Source organism: Pan troglodytes, chromosome 19 (genome assembly GCF_028858775.2).
Source record: "Pan troglodytes isolate AG18354 chromosome 19, NHGRI_mPanTro3-v2.0_pri, whole genome shotgun sequence".
NCBI lineage: Eukaryota > Metazoa > Chordata > Mammalia > Primates > Hominidae > Pan > Pan troglodytes.
The window spans coordinates 52,212,457-52,229,143 of NC_072417.2; the positions used below are offsets into that span (position 1 = coordinate 52,212,457).

At 40.2% G+C, this 16,687-nt stretch overlaps 1 protein-coding gene across 4 annotated transcripts in view; it reads left to right on the forward strand.

The window, feature by feature from the left end:
* LOC104001141 (multidrug and toxin extrusion protein 2-like) overlaps positions 1–13,831 on the forward strand; it is a 53,700-nt gene extending 39,869 nt beyond the window's left edge. For 3 of the 4 annotated variants that reach the window (XM_063799731.1, XM_063799727.1, XM_009432588.4), the window contains 5 exons: positions 6,819–6,888; positions 7,791–9,706; positions 10,688–10,782; positions 12,717–12,771; positions 13,067–13,831. In XM_063799731.1, the coding sequence (XP_063655801.1) occupies positions 6,819–6,838 (20 nt within the window). In that variant the 3' untranslated portion in view covers positions 6,839–6,888; positions 7,791–9,706; positions 10,688–10,782; positions 12,717–12,771; positions 13,067–13,831. The remainder of the gene's footprint in view (positions 1–6,818; positions 6,889–7,790; positions 9,707–10,687; positions 10,783–12,716; positions 12,772–13,066) is intronic. The other variant, XM_063799728.1, reaches the window with a different exon arrangement.
* The last annotated feature ends 2,856 nt before the right edge of the window (positions 13,832–16,687 follow it).

The window sequence follows — 16,687 nt, forward strand, 5'->3', positions numbered from 1 at the left end:
CATGCTAAAGTGAGATATCAATTTTATGAAAAGAAAAGCAAATTGAATTGCAAGAGATGAAACAAAAAAATCTGAGGTGGAAATACATTGGTTGACATTAACAGCAGATTAGACACTGTAGAAGAAAAGATTAGTGAATTTAAAGATATAGCAATGGTAAATATCCTAAATAAAATGTAGAGAGAAAAAAGACTGAAAAAAATGAAAATGAGCAAGCTGTAAGTGGCCTAAAAGCACATAATCGTACGTAGTTCCCAAAGCGGAGGAGAGGGAAGAGGGGCAGAATACTTTTTTTTTAAAGAAATAATGGCAAAAAACTTTCCACATTTGATAAAATCTTCAGATTAAAGGGGTCTAAAAGGGTATTTATTTGATGTAATCACCGATCTGACCTTGGGATTCCTCTAGAACATCCTGGCCAAGCTGTCCAGTTTATACTTAATTAACTCACTGATGAGGAACTTGCTACCTCCCAATGCAGCTTGATTCTCAGAACACTTTTCTTTTGAACTGAAACCTACCTTTCCTACCCATAACTTTCACCCACTGATACCAGCTGTTGGGCTTATGATTCTGTAGGAGAGTCTGTCCATTTTTCAGTTACTGCCCTATGGATGTTTTTATGATGGCTCATGCTCCACAGGATCTTCATGGTAAACATTTGTAATTCCTTCAGTCATTTCTCATGGAATGTGGTTTTGAGTCTCTACCATCTTCATCTTGAATTAACAGAAGCCTGAAGGCAGTGTCCATAGTACAAACAGCACCATTTAGAGAAGAACCATTTCCATTAGAGCAGAACCCGTTAGACTTCTAGGGAAGTACTAAGTTTTTGGTGGCTACACCACATGACCTGCCAATGTGCCACTGACCAGCCACAGCATCACCACCCTTCCTTTGTGTGGTTGTCCTCCTGAGCCCAAGTGCAGAATCCTACATTTGGACCCATTAATTGTTTTTTTCTTATTTTCTAGTCATCTTGACATTTTTGGTGTCTAATTTTTCCAGTGACAGTATGTCCTATCCTTTCCAGCTAGTGGCACCTGTACATGTGATATACACTTTTAGATCTTCATTTCCTCCTCTTTTATGTAAAACCCTAGCACCTTCATACAGTCTTTCTACCCTCAAATCTTACCAGCATCCTGTGTGAACTCAGCATCCATATAGATGAAGACATTCAATGCCCCAGCCCCTCACCTCAACTCCCCAGTCCTCTCTCCGGTAACTTTCTCTGCCCTACCTTGGGCACACACTCCGTGATCATATTTTGGGATTTTTCATTGCATATAACTGTTCCAACTTCAGCCCTTTAACTGGCCACATCCCTAATCCTTCCAGCATACTTTTATAGCTGTGTCTACTTAAGAGGTTTCTTCAACCACTTGGGCCTCCCAGTCAGTTGACAACTCTTTCTCAATCCACCACATTCCTGCCTTTACTTCCTTCCTTATGTAGCTTAGTCAGTATGGTTCATCATTTTAGTAACTCTTTTGCCAGTAACCTGAATTCTTTTGACCCTTCTAAATGACAGAACTCCATCCTGGAGGAACCCAGTTGCACATTTTCTGTACTAATAGCCAATCACTTCATATTGGTTACACTAGAAACGTATGACCATTAACCATAATTAGACCCTCAGCACCCTGCCCTACCTTTGTTTAGTCATCTCACCGTCCATCTCTGCAACCCATGTTAAACCTTCTCTACTCTTTTAAAACCACTGGCCCCTCCCTACCACCTTCCACCATCACTGTCAGCAAATGACCTTGCCTCCTCAAGTTCATCCTACTTGGTGCTTGTTGGGCTTCTTGGATATGTAGATTCATGTCTTTCATCAAATTTGGGAAGTTTTCAGTTATTCTTTCTTCAAATATTTTTATGTTTTTTTCTTTCTCTCCTCACCTCTGAGACTTCCATTATTTATATGCTGATATGCTTGATTGTGTTCCCTAGGTCCCTATATCTGTGTTCACTTTTCTTACCTTTTTTTTCTGTTCCTTAGACTAATCTCAATTATCCTATCTTTAAGTTTGCTGATTCTTTCTTTTGCCGGCTCAAATCTGCTCTTGAGCCCTCTAGTGAATTTTTCACTTCAGTTGTGGTACTTTTCAACTCCATAGTTTTTATTTGGTTCTCTTGGAAAATAATTTATATATCTGTATTGATAGCATCTATTTGGTGAGACAATATTCTCATACTTCATTAGATGTAGTTTTATCTCTTTCAACATATTTAAAATAGCTGAATTAAAGTCTTTTTTTTTTTTTTGACTGGGTGCAGGAGCTCATGCCTGTGGTTCCAGCACTTTGGGAGGCCAAGGTGAAATCACTTGAGGCCAGGAGTTTGAGACCAGCCTGAGCAACATAGCAAGACCCTGTCTCTATAAAAATTTTAAATTAAATTAAAAATAAAACTAAAAATTAGCCAGGCATGGTGGCATGTGCCTGTAGTCCCAGCTACTCAGGAGGCTGAGGCAGGAGGATTTCCTGAGTTCAGGAGTTCAAGGCTGCAGTGAGCCAGGATAGTGCCACTGCATTCCAGCCTGAGTGACAGAGCGAGACCCTGTCTCTTTTAAAAAAAAAAAGTCTTTTTTGATAAGTCCAATGTTTGGGCTTCTTCAGAGAGAATTCTTATTGATTGCTTTTTACCCTGTGTATGGGCTGTATCTTTTTGTTTCTTTGCATGACTCATAGTTTTTTGTTGAAAACTGGACATTTTAAATATTACAGTGCCACTGTTCTAGAAGTCAGATTGTCTTTTTCTTTAGGGGCTTTTGCTGTTGCTGCTTGTTTGCTTAGTGATTTTTATGGACTAATTCTGTGAAGTCTATATTATTTGCCAAATATAGCCACTAAAGTCCCTGTTCTGTTAGCTTAATGTCAGCTAATTATTGGAGAAATATTTTCTCAAATGCTTAGAATCCCAAATATCTCCCATTCTTTGCCAAGGGACTCTCTGTGCATTTTGAGGAACACCTTCAACACTCAGTGAGGCAGTTTACAACTTTGTTTTTTGTTTTTATTTTGAGATGGAGTCTCACTCTGTCTCCCAGGCTAGAAGTGCAGTGGCACTATCTCAGCTCACTGTAACCTCCACCTCCCAGGTTTAAGCAACTCTCCTGCCTCAGCCTCCCAAGTAGCTGGGACTATAGGCATGTGCCACCCTGCCCAGCTAATTTTTGTATTTTTAGTAGAGATGGAGTTTCACCATTTTGGCCAGGCTGGTCTCGAACTCCTGACCTCATGTGATCCGCCCGCCTCGGCCTCCCAAAGTGCTGGGATTACAGGCATGAGCCACCATGTCCAGCCACAACTTGGTTTTAAACTTCACTTCCTGTTTGTGCAGAGTCTCAAGTTCGGCCAGAGGTGAGTGCTTAGGCCTTAATGGGTCTTCCTTGAGCAGGGGCACAGTCTTAAGCATGCATGTGGCCTTCTAGATTCCCCAGAATACGTCAGAACTTTGCAAAGCCCCTCAGACATTTCATTCCCCAGCCATTCCTACTAAGATTTTTGGTGAGTTTATTGTGTATCCCTTGTATCAGGCAGCAGCAGCTAAAACATTTGCCGTATACATTTTCAACAAACATCCCTCAACATCAACTTTAGCACTGGGCAGGTTTGAATCAGGTGAAATAAAGTTAGCCTTTCAAGTGGGGTCTTCTAGGGAACCACCAGACAGATGATCTGTCTGTGAAATAATAACTATTCCTTGGGAATAGGGCTTTCAAAGAGTTCAACCCATTCTTCCTCCTCAAGTCCTGGAACTGTTATTTTTCAAGGTTACTGCTGAGCTAGGAGCAACAGGATGATATTAGGGTAAGTTAAAATACCACAATGCCTACTGTTCTTACCAAGATTCAGCCACCTTTCTTAAATAAATGCTCCCAATTCCCTTTAGTGAATTTCTGAAAATCTGGGAAAAAAACTGTATTTTTTTACATTAAAAAAAATATTTTTAAGAGACAGGGTCTCGCTCTGTCACCAAGGTTGGAGTGCAGTGGTGCAGTCACAGCTCACTGCAGCCTCAAGCTCCTGGGCTCAAGTGATCCTACTGCTTCAGCCTCCCAAGTAGCTGGAACTACAGGTGCTTGCCCCTGTGTGCAGCTAGTTATTTTTAAAAAAAAATTTTTTTGTAGAGATAGCGTCTCACTATGTTGCCCAGTCTGGTTTCAAACTCCCGGACTCAAGTGAGCCTCCTGCCTTGGCCTCCCAAAGCACTGGGATTACAGGTGTGAGCAACCACAGTCAGCCATGAAAAAATTGATTCTCACAATTTTTGCCAATTTGTGTTTCCTGTGAATGGGCCATACTTTCCTGTCTCTGTATGCTCTGTAATTTTGTGTTGAGAACTGAACATTGTGAGTATTGTTATATGAAAACACTGGAAATCAGATTTTCATCTCTCTCCAGGCATTGTTGTTCTTATTTGTTGGGGCTATTTGTCTATTTGTTTAGTAATTTTTCCAAAGTGGTTTTTACAAAGACAGAATGATCTGGCAGGGATTTCCTTAAATGCCTTTATCTAACAAGAAAGTTAAGCTGGCTTTTTTCTTGACAGGCACTGCCTGTGAAGCCACTTCATCCCAAAGGGCCTCTATGCCAGCTCCTCAGTGGAACCTCCAGATAGATCGAAACACACAACGTTAATTTTTAGAGGATAAGGTTTTTATTGCCCAGTTTGGCACTAGTAAGCCACACTAGGAATGCAGGCAGCCATCCCTGCAGCTGCCTGCCACGGAACTGGAAGATGGGAAAAGGTAGCCACTATGTGAAATGCAATTCACCCATGATCACCAGGCCCTTTCTTCAGGCATTCCCCTTGTTGCTCACTGCGAGTTTCTCACTAGCCTCCAGAGTGCCAAAATCATTGACTGTGACATCTCTCGCCATCAGTCTCACAAGAGACTGATTCTTGAGCTTCCTACTCCACTGTTGTTCATGATGTCACCTGGATAGAGGCTTCTCATGCTGATTTGGCTCTCGTTCTTTTGTAGAACAAATTTTTTTTTCTGGAAATCTTTCAGATATTATTTTTGTCTCTGCTGGGTGTGCTTAGGTGTGGGTGAATCTTTTTTCTTATATTCTGCTTGCTATTTTGTAGACTTTCAATCTGAAGCATTGGATTTTTCTTTAGCTCTAGAAAATTTACCCTTTAAAAAAAATTTTACTCCTTTTCCTTTTTTCCGTTCTCTCCTTTTGGAATTCTTTTTAGATAAAGGATAGAATGTATGGATTAATCTGACATGTCTCTTTTCTCCCAGTTTCTATCTCTGTGTTTGGGATATTTTTTCAACTTTATCTTTCAAGTTGAAATGTAGTTTAGCCATGTCTATTCATTATCCAGTTTCTAAAAAAAGGTCTTTAGTGTTCATATTTTTCATTTCCAATTACTTTTCTCCCAATTGCTCCTCTTCCTTAATTGCCTGTTGTTAGCTGATAAATGTCTCTGATAATAGTAATTATAATTAAAAAAAATTTTTTTCTCTCATGTTCCTTGCATTCTTTGTTTCCTGTTGTATTAGCAGGCTTATTTTGGTCTTTCCTTTTTTTGTGCTGTTGATTTTCCTCAATGTCTGGTGAACATTGATTTAACATTTGTATTTTTGTTTTTTTTTTTTTAATGTTGAAAATGTATTTTATTTTTCTATTTTTAAAATATGTTTTTATTTCAATAGCTTTCAGGGTACAAGTGGTTTTTGGTTACACAGATAAACTGTGTAGTAGTGAAGTCTGAGATTTTAGTGTACCCATCACCTGAGTAGTATACATTGTACCCAATATGTAGTTATTTTATCCCTATCCCACCCCCAGCTTTTGAGTCTCCAGTGCCCATTATACCATTCTGTATGCCTTTGCATACTCACATAGCTTAGCTCCCAGTTAAGAGTAAGAACATACAGTATTTGGTTTTCCATTCCTGAGTTACTTCACTTAGAATAATGGCCTCCAGCTCCATCCAAGTTGCTGCAAAAGACATTATTTCATTATTTCTTTTGTATGGCTTGTATTCTATGGTGTATATATACCATATTTTCTTTATTCACTCATTGATTGATGGGCACTTAGTTGGTTCCATATCTTTGCAATTGTGAACATTTGTTTTTGTGAACATTTGTATTTTTGAGTGAAAGACTGTGTTGCCATGTTGATTGGTGGAGACAGTGCAGACGTTAGGTAACTCTGCAGTCCTGTAGGTCTGTTCCAAAGAGGTCACTCCTCTGAGTCAGAGGATGTCCTGTAGGCTCTGTCTAAATTGGTGGTACCTGTTGACCAGCGGGCTTCCCTGTAGGATAAGTGGGAGAGGGCACTGGGCCTGTTTCATGTGTTTACCCACTCTAGATCCATCTCACGGGTCTCTAGTTACCTCTGCTGTGTCCCTCTCCAGAGCCCCAGCATCTTTCTGCAGAGCTCCCCAGGCAGATCTTCCACCATAACTGAACAGAGTTCAGGGGCTCCCTGAGGAAGCAAATGCTTCCTATGTGAATACTGGCCTTCAACTCCATTTTTAAGGACGATTCCCACACCCAGGCTGAAACCTGTATCGAGTTCTTCCCAATCCCCACATTTATATATCCAGATAAAGTTTTCAGAATTATCTTCTATAGTGGCAGCCTTGTCCATTTTAACCTAAATTCTATATAATAATAAATTTTAAATCAGTGAGGTTTTATTATGTACTAACTTTATAAAAAAAGAAATGTACTGTTTTGACTGAATTTATTGATAAATTTGTCAGGTTTGTCAGATCAGTAGTTAATTAATACCCCACTTTAATGTGATTTTTAGATCACTAACTACTTTCTTTTCCTCTAACAGAGATATTACTTCCCTTGTGAGCCAAGTGATACCTATTTTTGCCCCTTTTCATCTATTTGATGCACTTGCAGTGAGTATTTGGAGTGATTTTACTCTAATAAAGATAGCAAAATTTGTTTTGTGTTTCTAGCTTTTTAATTAGAAATTAGAGGTCGGTGATTTTATTTTTAAAAAGAGAAAGCTCTTGCTTTAGACAGTGTGAGTCACTTGGGGGAAGATGGTTTATTAAAGAGTGTAGCCTCTCAAGGTGGAGAAGAGGCTTGTGAGCCAAGTGAGTTCTCCCCTCCTCTATCTTCATCTGGTGCCTGAATGCCAGGTGTTGTATCCAAGTGGTGAGGTGACCTTTGCTTGAACCCTCCACTGCAGGCCACGCCACCTTTGAGTTGACTCTGACCACTAGAAAGTCCCTGTCTAGGCTGATCTGTGGGTGTACAAGGGTTTGAAGACCTGCTCTACCCCAGAATCAGCCCATCCGGCTTCTTCCCAGTTTGAGTTTTTTCCTCATGACATGATTTCTAGGCATTAGTCATCTTGCTTTTTTTCCATGGAATTTCTTGCACTTTGTCCATGTCATCCTGAAGATGTGGCACCCATTGAAACTGTGGTAAGAAGTGTGGATGAGAAGCCTGCAATGGCGTTAATGTTTCTCAGCCATGATATTAGGCTAACTTTTGAAGAGATGCCATTGATGAAACCTCTACATCTTTTTTTAACTTACAAAATGTTTTTAAATAGTCAAGATAAAGAGTTAGAGATTTAAGTCATGTTATGATAGGTTTCTGATGAAAGGAGCTGTGGTTTTTTATTGCTGTGGTTGTTAATATAACTTTAGAAACAAAAGATTTCCTTTTTCTCTTACATAATGTGCTGTGCCTGTTTTGAGTTAGGGCCATTTGACTGTATCCATATTTCTGAGCCTTGTGATGATGACAGACTTGACAGCAACATTGGGTTTGGTTTTCCTCTCCATAGGGCGCCTGTGGTGGAGTCCTGAGAGGTACAGGAAAACAAAACATTGGCGCTATCTTGAATGCCATTGGGTACTATGTCTTTGGTTTTCCCATTGGAGTATCTCTGATGTTAGCTACTAAACTCAGGATAATAGGTATGTGTTTGAGTCCTGTGACTTGTCTCAAATCTCACTTGTCATATTAAGATAAACTGCTTGAGATATAAAACAACTGACTCCAGCCCCACTGGAAACAAGAAAACAAAATAACTCTTTAAAAAAAGCAATCAACTAGAAAGTTGCCCTTGTGTTAATAGGAAAAATTATTTTCTCCCCCAATATTTATTGGGTGCCTCCTCCACACAAATACACTGGAAATGCAATGGCAAACAAAATAAACATGGTCCTGCCCTCTGAATGAGGGCCAGATTCAATACTTATTTATACAATTGTCAATACCTGTTGGTTAAGCATTGCAAAAGAGAAGAAGAGGGCACTGCTCTTCTCTTTTTTCCGGCATAATGCCTCTAGTAGTACAGTAAGTTGTGGTAAAAGTGGAAATTCTTGTCTTATTCATTACTTTAGTGATAGTGCTGCCAGTGTTCCTCTACTAAATGGTATGCTGGATTTGAGGTTGAAATACACGCACACGGCCAGGCGCAGTGGCTCACGCCTGTAATCCCAGCACTTTGGGAGGCCGAGGTGGGTGGATCATGAGGTTAGGCGTTTGAGATCAGCCTGGCCAACACAGTGAAACCCTGTCTCTACTAAAAATACAAAAAATTAGCCAGGCCTGGTGGTGGCGCCTGTAATCCCAGCTACTGGGGAGGCTGAGGCAGGAGAATTGCTTGAACCTGGGAGGCAGAGGTTGCATTGGGCCGAGATCGTGCCATTGCACTCCAGCCTGGGTGACAGTGTGAGACTCTGTCTCAAAAAAAACCAAAAAACAAAAAACAAAAAAATGCACACACACACACACACACAACTATGAATGTATGTGCTCGTGTTTTTTGAAATCATGTTCAGGAAATGTCCATGAAGTCTATTTTATTGAAACAAAAATAGTTGAGCATTTTGCCAGATGCCTTTTTAGTGCTATCAGAAATGATTCTATAATTTTTCTCCTTAGGTCTATCATGAAGATAAATACTATTAATTGGTGTCCTCATATTGAACTATCCTGATTATGATATCTTGTTTTTTATTGAACTCCTACACTTTTTAAATATTTTATTAAAAAATTTTGCACTAAAATTTATAAGTAAGATTGGTCTGTAATTCTATTTTTTGTGTATCTTTGTTAGGTTTTGATATTAATGATATTAATGTTATACTCACTTCTTAAAGATAATTAAAAATTTTACCTTTTTGTGTGCCTCAGGACAATTTAAGTAGTATAAGAATTCTCTGTTTTATAAAGGTTTGGTGTAATTCTTCCATGAAACTGCCATGACCTGGCATTTTGAAGTAGTTTATTCTTTGTACAGCTTTCTCAATTTCTTCTCAGTCTATTAAGACTTTCTTTTATTGTGTCAACATGGGTAAGTTATATTTTTTAAGGAAATTATCCACTTTATTGAGGTTCTAAATGTAAAGAATTGTGCAAATTAACTTATGTGCTTTTGGGATAAGTTGTTATATATGTGTTTCGCATATATGTCCACATCTTCATTTTCTACAGATTTAGCAACAATGAATTTCATTTTGTTTTTAAAAAGTCTAACTAGAAAATGGAATGAGTCCTGTAATATGTACTCAAATAACTCCTTTTGTTCTGTATCCAACCAGTGCATTACTTTTACTAGGTAAAAACTCTGATTCTGTCACCATTTCTTTGTGAAGTATTAGTCTTACAGCTGTCACAAGAACTTTGTGTCAACACAAACACAGCGGCTGTTTCTTATCGTCTTTTTGGAAATGTCATCTGGTGGATTAATGAGTAAGTGTCTTCTGTGTCATCTCCCACTTAAATGACTGGTACAGGCTGGGACCATAGGATATTTTATTTCAAGCTGGAATTCGTCATTATTTATTTGGGGACAGAACAGCCATATTTATTACTGTCTCTTCTCTACCAAGCACTCTTGGATTCCCAATACTATTTTCCATCCCGTGGTTGGACGGATTGTTTTCAAGGCAAGCTTTTGAAAACATCAGGTCTCACATCTGTGGATGCACACCCCAGGCTTGAGCTCTGTGGCAGGTCCCCGTCAGCCTTAGGATGAACCCCAGTCCTACCATGGCATTCACATCCTTTGAGCCTGCTTCTCTGACCCCATCTCCTGGATGCTCCCCTGCTACTGTGCTCCTTTCTGACTGGCCCCTCAGCTCCTGGGACTCCTCTGGCTGGGGTTCTTCTCTTCCCTCTGCCTGAAGTGCCCGTCCTAGACTTCTCATGGCGTCTTCTCGCTGCCAGGTCCCACCTTAGAGGGGCCTGGCTGTCTCATTCACATTCTCATCTGCAAATCTTTGGTGCTATGACGTGGCTCTGCCCGGTGTCTGTCCTGGCACCTCTCACTCCTAAAATGACTGCATGATTGCTTCCTTGTTTATTATTTGTCCTGCACAGTAGAACATAAACTCCCAAGGACACCTAGCTCATCTGCCTGCTCAGTTCTGTATCTCTAGCCCTTAAAACAATACCTGGCATAAAACTGAAGGCAGCAAGTATTTGTTAACATACAAGCAGCAAACAGTTTTGGAGGTTTTGTGTCGTTCATTGATTGAATGATTGCCGTGAATAGTTCAGTGGTAAACTTGAGTCTAATCTTTGTCCATAATTATCTAAAATTTTATCTAAAATTTTAGGGAAATTAACTGAAATTTCACTCTATGGATACAGTAGTTAGGGAAGAATTTTAATGCTCATAGGAACAGAATTGAAAAAAATCTAAACTCTGATTTCATTTTATACCCATAGGTCTCTGGTCTGGATTGATAGTTTGTGTCTTCTTTCAAGCCCTTTTCTATCTGGTGTACATCTTGAGGATAAACTGGAACAAAGTTGTGGAGCAGGTAACAGTCAGTGTATTATTTTAGAAACATGGCTCTACTTAATCCCATGGCATGGTAAGGAACCTCTTAGGGTCAAAATGGTAAAAATGATATTGGCAGAATGATTCACTGTGAATCATGAAATACATCTAACATTGTGGGGAGGGGAGGCAAAAGAAAACATATTTCAGCACATTTTCCTCTTTATATAGAGCTGATTTAATATCTACTAACCAGGGACTCAACCTAAAAAAGAAAAGGAATTAGGGCCAGGCATGGTGGTTCACACCTATTATCACAGCACTTTGGGAGGCCGAGGCAGGAGGATCACTTGAGCCCAAGTGAGTGTGAGACCAGCCTGGGCAACAGAGGAAGACCCTGTCTCTTAATTTAAAGATATATATATTTTGCTGTTTGGGTGTACTAGTTGTAGGAAAATAGTAGTTTGTTTCCTGTTTATACTGACTTGTTAGCTGTTCTTTATGCCTCTTTCTATTTTGTCCATAGTTTCATAAAAGCAGTATATTAAGTATCTGTGATCTGTGGGAAGTACTTTGGGGGCAGAACAACAACATGTGGATAGAGTCTGCATCTTCACTGATGTGAGCATCTACATGCTGAACTGGGAACCATTTTTTTGTTTGTTTTTTTCTCGAGACGGAATCTCGCTCTGTTGCCCAGGCTGGAGTGCAATGGCGCGATCTCAGCTCACTGCAACCTCTGCTTCCTGGGTTCAAGCGATTCTCCTGTCTCAGACTCCCAAATAGCTGGGATTACAGGCACGTGCCACCACGCCCGGCTAATTTTTTGTATTTTTACTAGAGACGGTCGTGGGCGGGGGGGTTCACTTTGTTGGCCAGGCTGGTCTCGAACTCCTGACCTCGTGATCCACCCACCTTAGCCTCCCAAAGTGCTGGGATTACAGGCGTGAGACACCATGCCTGGCCAAGCAGTTTTTATTGTTTGAGGCTTGAGATGAGATGGGTGGTTGGGTACAGTGGCTCACACCTGTAATCCCAGCACTTTAGGAGGCTGAGGCAGGAGGATGACTTGAGGCCAGGAGTTCAAGACTAGCCTGGGCAACATAGCAAGAAGCCATCTCTACTAAAAATAATAATAATACTTTTTTAAAAAAAGAGATGGGTGGTTGGCTTAGGGATTATTAATAAGGAAACAAGATGAGTTTAGGCATGTCAACCATCACTGTCTAAGCTTTGACCAACTTTATGCTTTAGATTTGCCTAACTATGATGCATTATATCTTTCCTATCTTCTGTTTGATTTATTCAGGGACTAAACTTTATAGGAGATTAAGATGGGCCATAAACTACCCATTAGATCACAATACCATTGACCTTCAGACTTTCTTCCTTCTATCTGTGTTTCGGAGCACTGAAGGGCACAAGTGCAAATGATATGTTAAACTTGCCGCTCCAGCAACAGCAGCTTTTTATATTATTGTTGTGAACTGAGTCTGTGTTTTTCTGGTGTTGTTCTCTTGCTTTATGGCACATCCAGGACCAAGACAGACTGTGCTAGATACTGTAACCCATTAGCAGTAGGTTTCATAGTAGCTTTATTTATTTTTCGAGACAGAGTCTCACTCTGTCACTCAGACTGCAGTGGAATGGTGCAATCTTGGCTCACTGCGACCCCCACTTCCTGGATTCAAATTATTCTCCTGCCATAGACTCCTGAGTAGCTGGGAATAGCCCACCACCACGCCTGGCTAATTTTTTGCATTTTTAGTAGACATGGGGTTTTGCCATGTTGGCCAGGCTGGTCTTAAACTCCTGGCCTCAGGTGATCCGCTCACCTCAACCTTCCAAAGTGCTGGGATTACAGGCGTGAGCCATTGCGCCCAGCCCACAATGGCTTTAAGTCAAAGTTTTAGCAAACAACTACTAGCGTGATTAAACTTACTCTGCATTTACTCATGTGACACTTGTTTCTAGGCACAGGTTCAAGCTGGACTAAAAGGGAATAAAGAGACCATGCCTACCTCCTCAGGTAACAGAGGCCATTCTCTAGTATATTCAATGTCTGAGGTACGAAAACTGAAACAGTGTAGCCAGAGTTGCTCAGTTTGCAAGATCCTGCTCTCTTGCTCAATAAAACTTGTCTCAGCCCTAGTAATTGGTGAGATCACCTGTGGGTTCTCCTATGAAATATTTTTAAATGTAATTTCACATATACTAACTGATAACTGAGGGTTATCGTTTATAACGTATTCTTACATAAACTTCATAATATGCCTTTACTTGACCTGGACATAAGTGAATACCCCACTATTCTCTGCAAACAGATCTACCTATCTTGGGAAGAGAAGTAACTGATGGAATCATTTTGCCTGATATCATCAGACCAGAGAGCCAGACCCCTCGACTGATGAGACCAGAAGAAAACACCCAGTATGCAATGTCCACCGCTGGAGAGGTCCTGACAGTGAGGCAGCTGATATTCTATCATGGAATGGCTTTAGCTCTTGCTGTCACTTTCCTTTCAGCAGGAATTTTCATTAAGAGTTTTCAATGACCATGGCTAAAATGGTAGAATTACCACCATTCTACAAACTAGAAATGATAATTATATGCCATATGTTAAGTATGAAAGGTGACCTTGTTATTTGGACAGTTTTTACTCTTAACTGTGGATGGAAAGAATATCAGGGATGTTTCCTTGGTTATTCCAAGGAATTGCACTATCCTATTGCAGATCAAGAAAGGGGCTATAATTTTAAGTAAAGTTTTCCCTGTTAATTTTATCATGGTTTCTAAATATACAAATTAGATTTTCCTTGATGTAAAGGTTACTTACTCTTTCTTATTTAAAACATCTTTCTTCTCCTGGGGAGTGGTTCATAGTCCTGTAAAATATTATTGCTGATCTATTTTCTTTGTATTTCTCTATGAATGTACTTAACCTTGTCAGTGAGTGTATATTAAGTGCTTGTTCAAGTCCTATCTCAGGTATTGCCATATAAGCTTTTATAAAATGGAACCTCTTAAAATTTACAATGTATGCTGACAATATTTGGAGCTATACAGTCAATATAAAGGATTAACTTTTAGCATTTTTGCCTTTTAATTAATTTTGTGGCAACTTTCATTTAAAGTAGAAAATAAAGAGCTGTGTTCTCTTCTGCTACTCAGCTCCCAGAATGCTGGCAGCTATGGTGGCCTCATCCTCAAAGCAAAAGAGTTTTAGTCTTTTATAGGAAATTAGACCAGCTCAAAAAGAAAATCCTTTAAAAAATCTGAATATTGGGTATTCTCTCACACAAAGCCCACCAGATTCCCAGGAGAGGAGCCCACAGTGGAAAGCACCCAATGTCACCAGTGCTTCCCTTAGCTTATTTGTCTCCCTCTCTTGAGTGTTAACAAGCAACCTAGTATTATCAGATTATTTGTGAAAATCCAATTATAGGAGAAAGCAACCAGAAAAAAAATAGGCATTATAGGGAGAAAACTTACATCTTCAAAGAGGTAACGCAAAATATTTCAACTATGATATAGAATAGGATGCTATAGAATAAAACATTCAGTCAGGTATGGTGGTGCACACTTCTAATCCCGGCACTTTGGGAGGCCGAGGCAGGTGGATGGCTTGAGCCTAGGCGTTCAAGACCAACCTTGGTAACGTGGCAAAACCCCATCTCTACAACAAAACCACACATCTGTAGTCCCAGCTACTCAGGAGTCTGAGGTGGGAAGATCACTTGAGCCCAGGAGTTCGAGGCTACAGTGAGCTCTGATCACACCACTGCACTCCAAAAAAAAGTTTTTTTTTTCCAGAAGATTATGTATGTACGTATGTATGTATGTATGTATGTATGTATTTAGAGACAGGATCTGGCTCTGTCTCCCTGGCTCAAGCAGTGGCATGATCACAGCTACTGTAGCTTTGATCTCCTGGGCTGAAGCGATCCTCCCACCTCAACCTCCCATGTAGCTGGGACTACAGGCGTGCGCCACCACTTCTGGCTAATTTTTTTTTTAGTTTTAGTAGAGATGAAATCTCGCTATGTTTCCTATGGTGGTCTTGAACTTCCGAGCTCAAGAGATCCTCCTGCCTTGGTCTCCCAAAGTGCTGGGATTACAGGCGTGAGCCACTGTGACTGGCCCTAGATTTTATTGAAGTAAAATTCATATAACATAAAATTAACCCTTCCAAAACATTTTTATCATACCAAAAAGGAAACTCAGATTATTAACCTCTCACTCCCCATACTCCTCTCCCTGAGTTCCTGGCAACCACTAATCTGCTCTCTGTGCCTGTGGATTTACCTATTTTGGATGTTTCATAATGAAGGAATCATAGAACATGTGACCTTTTGAGTCTGGCTTTTTGAACTTGGCATGCATGATGGTTTTGCAATTCCTCTATTTTTTTTTTTTGAAACAGAGTCTCACTCTGTCACCCAGGCTGGAGTGCAGTAGCACAATCTCAGCTCACTGCAACCTCCACCTCCCAGGTTCAAGCAATTCTCCTGCCTCAGCCTCCTGAGTAGCTGGGACTACAGGTGCGTGCCACCATGCCCGGCTCATTTTTGTATTTTTAGTAGAGACGGGGTTTCACCATGTTGGTTAGGCTGGTCTTGAACTCCTGACCTCGTGATCCACCCACCTCGGCCTCCTAAAGTGCTGGGATTACAGGCGTGAGCCACCATGCCTGGCCCGCGATTCCTCTATGTTGTAGCATGTCTCTCAAAACTTGATTCCTTTTTCTGGCTGAATAGTTTATTGTGTGATATGCCACATGGTGTTTATTAATCAGCTGATGGACTTTTAGATTGTTTCTACTTTTTGGCTATTGTGAATAATGCTGTAATAAATACTCGTGTACAAGTTTTTGTTTGAACACCTGTTTTCACTTCTTTTGAGTCTATACCTAGGAGTGGAATTACTGGGTTATATGATAATTCTATTTTTTTTCTTTCTTTCTTTCTTTTTTTTTTTTTTGAGATGGAGTCTTGCTCTGTTGCCCAGGCTGGAGTGCAGTGGCGCGATCTTGGCTCACTGCAAGCTCCGCCTCCTGGGTTCACGCCATTCTTCTGCCTCAGCCTCCTGAGTAGCTGGGACTACAGGCACCCGCCACGATGCCTGGCTAATTTTTTGTATCTTTAGTAGAGACAGGGTTTCACCATGTTAGCCAGAATGGTCTCAATCTCCTGACCTCATGATCCGCCTGCCTCGGCCTCCCAAAGTGCTGGGATTACAGGCGGATAATTCTATTTTTTTTGAGGAACTGCCAAAATGTTTCCCATGGTGGCTGCACCATTCTTCATTGCCACAAGCAGTGTATGAGGTTTCCAGTTTCTCCACATCCTTGCTAACACTTGTGATTTTCTTTTTGATTTTAGTTATATCATACTAGTGGGTGGGAAGTGGTGTCTCATTGTGGTTACTAGAGATCACATACTACTAATAATGCCAAGCCTATTTTCTGAAATACTTCAGAAACTCAGATGCACATAAAGAAAGGAATTATGTACTAGAAAAGGAATAAATGAAGGTAAAATATTTTATCTTTCTTATTTTTAATTGATAAAAAATATATGAAAATAATAGCAACAATGTATTTGGTTATTACAGCTTGTGCATAGCTAAAATGAATGACAGCAGTGTTATAAGGGTCAAGAGGGAGGAACTGAGAATATTCTAAGGCACTTGCATTACCCATGAAGAAGAATAGTGTTATTCAAAAGTGGAATTAGGTTAGTTGTAAATGCATATTGCAAACTCCAGGACAACTAATGAAAAAGTTTTTAAAAAGTAATATAATCAATATGCTTAGAGAAGAAAGAAAATAGCATCTCATAAAATGCTCAGTTAAAACCACAGTGGAAGAAAAAAAGTAACAAGGACAACAAAGAGAAAAGGTGGGCAGGGCGTGGTGGCTCACACCTGTAATCCCAGCACTTTGG